Below are 1,281 nucleotides of genomic sequence, written 5' to 3' on the forward strand. Positions count from 1 at the left end.
TGGACACGGAGCACAATTCTCCCAGGCGAAAATTCCTGTTACGTGTTTTCTTAGAGTATCTTAATTTTTTATGAAATCCATCACCATTTCAAGTATATTATACCCAAAGTCATTGCAATGTTCCTCTTGATCAATTGAGGGAGATCACTTAACCACATTCAATGTTTTGATCCATAAGGTAGAATTATTTGTGCATTCATTTAAATATTTAATTTTAGAATGTTTTATAGTTTTCAGTGCATACAAATTATAAATTCTGTCAGATTTTTCCTAATGTATTATGTATGTGTGATGCTATCATAAATGCATTATTTTTAACTCTGGTTTAGAGGGCCCATCGAGTCCCCATCCTGGTGGAAGCACTCAGACCTGGAGCAGCGCCGAGTTACCCCCTCTGCTCCCTCAGAAGGGCAGGACCTGTCCCACGAATCTCAGGTCTCTCGTGTCCCCACTGAGGGCTGTGGACCTCTGACACGGGGATACTGCCAGTGGACACGGTAACAGGGGGAGGATATACTAGCAACAGAGAAATGTGAATTTAAACTGAAGAGAGAAGCATGTGATGTTGTCAGATCAAGTAGTCTGAGGAATATCGGGTGTTGACAGAAGAAATGACAAAAGAAGTCACCTCCTGTCTGACTTGGTCAGAGCCCCTCCCATGAGTGATGGCACCAGGCCAGGAAAGTGAGGGGGAGGTTTGTGTCTCGCTTCCCCATGGGTCTGGAGCACTGTGTGAGCTTAGAGTTCTCATCCCATGTGTTACAGTAATAGTCGGCCTCGTCCTCAGGCTGGAGCCCAGAGATGAGCAGAAGCCCTGCGTTGGCCGAGGCGTCTTTGGATCCAGAGAAGCGGCTGGGGACCCCGGAGCCCTGGTACTTCTCGGAGTCTGATTTAAACCACAGGAGATACTGGGGAGGGCTCCCTGGCTTCTGCTGGTGCCAGTTAATGTAATAGTTGCCAACACTGAATCCACTGCTCAGGGTGCAGGTGAGTCGGGCTGATGTTCCCGTAGATGCAGAGAGAGCGGGTGGCTGAGTCAGCACAGGCTGGGAGAGGGAACCTGCAAACACAATCATGTCAGAGTGAACAGAAGGGTCAGGGTGCAGCTGTCCTGGGTCTCTGGGTCCTGTCCCTACCTGTGCAGTGAGAGAGGAGCACAAGGAGGACTGGGGTCCAGGCCATGGTGCACTCAGCCACTTCTTGGGCCACAGGTCTGGTTCTGGGCTGCCCAGGCCTCTCTTATCCCCTCCCAGATGGCCTCACAAAGGAGAAGCTGCTCAT

The 1,281-nt window shown here is 49.6% G+C and overlaps 1 gene segment (V, D, J or C); it reads right to left on the reverse strand.

Moving 5' to 3' along the window:
- Window positions 1–644: 644 nt before the first annotated feature.
- On the reverse strand, window positions 645–1,191 carry LOC105309912. The segment is given in 2 exon segments: window positions 645–1,060; window positions 1,137–1,191. Coding segments are annotated over 2 exon segments (462 nt in total).
- Between the last annotated feature and the right edge of the window lie 90 nt (window positions 1,192–1,281).

The sequence above is a fragment of the Pteropus vampyrus genome, unplaced genomic scaffold (assembly GCF_000151845.1).
Source record: "Pteropus vampyrus isolate Shadow unplaced genomic scaffold, Pvam_2.0 Scaffold941, whole genome shotgun sequence".
In the NCBI taxonomy this organism is placed as follows: Eukaryota; Metazoa; Chordata; class Mammalia; order Chiroptera; family Pteropodidae; genus Pteropus; species Pteropus vampyrus.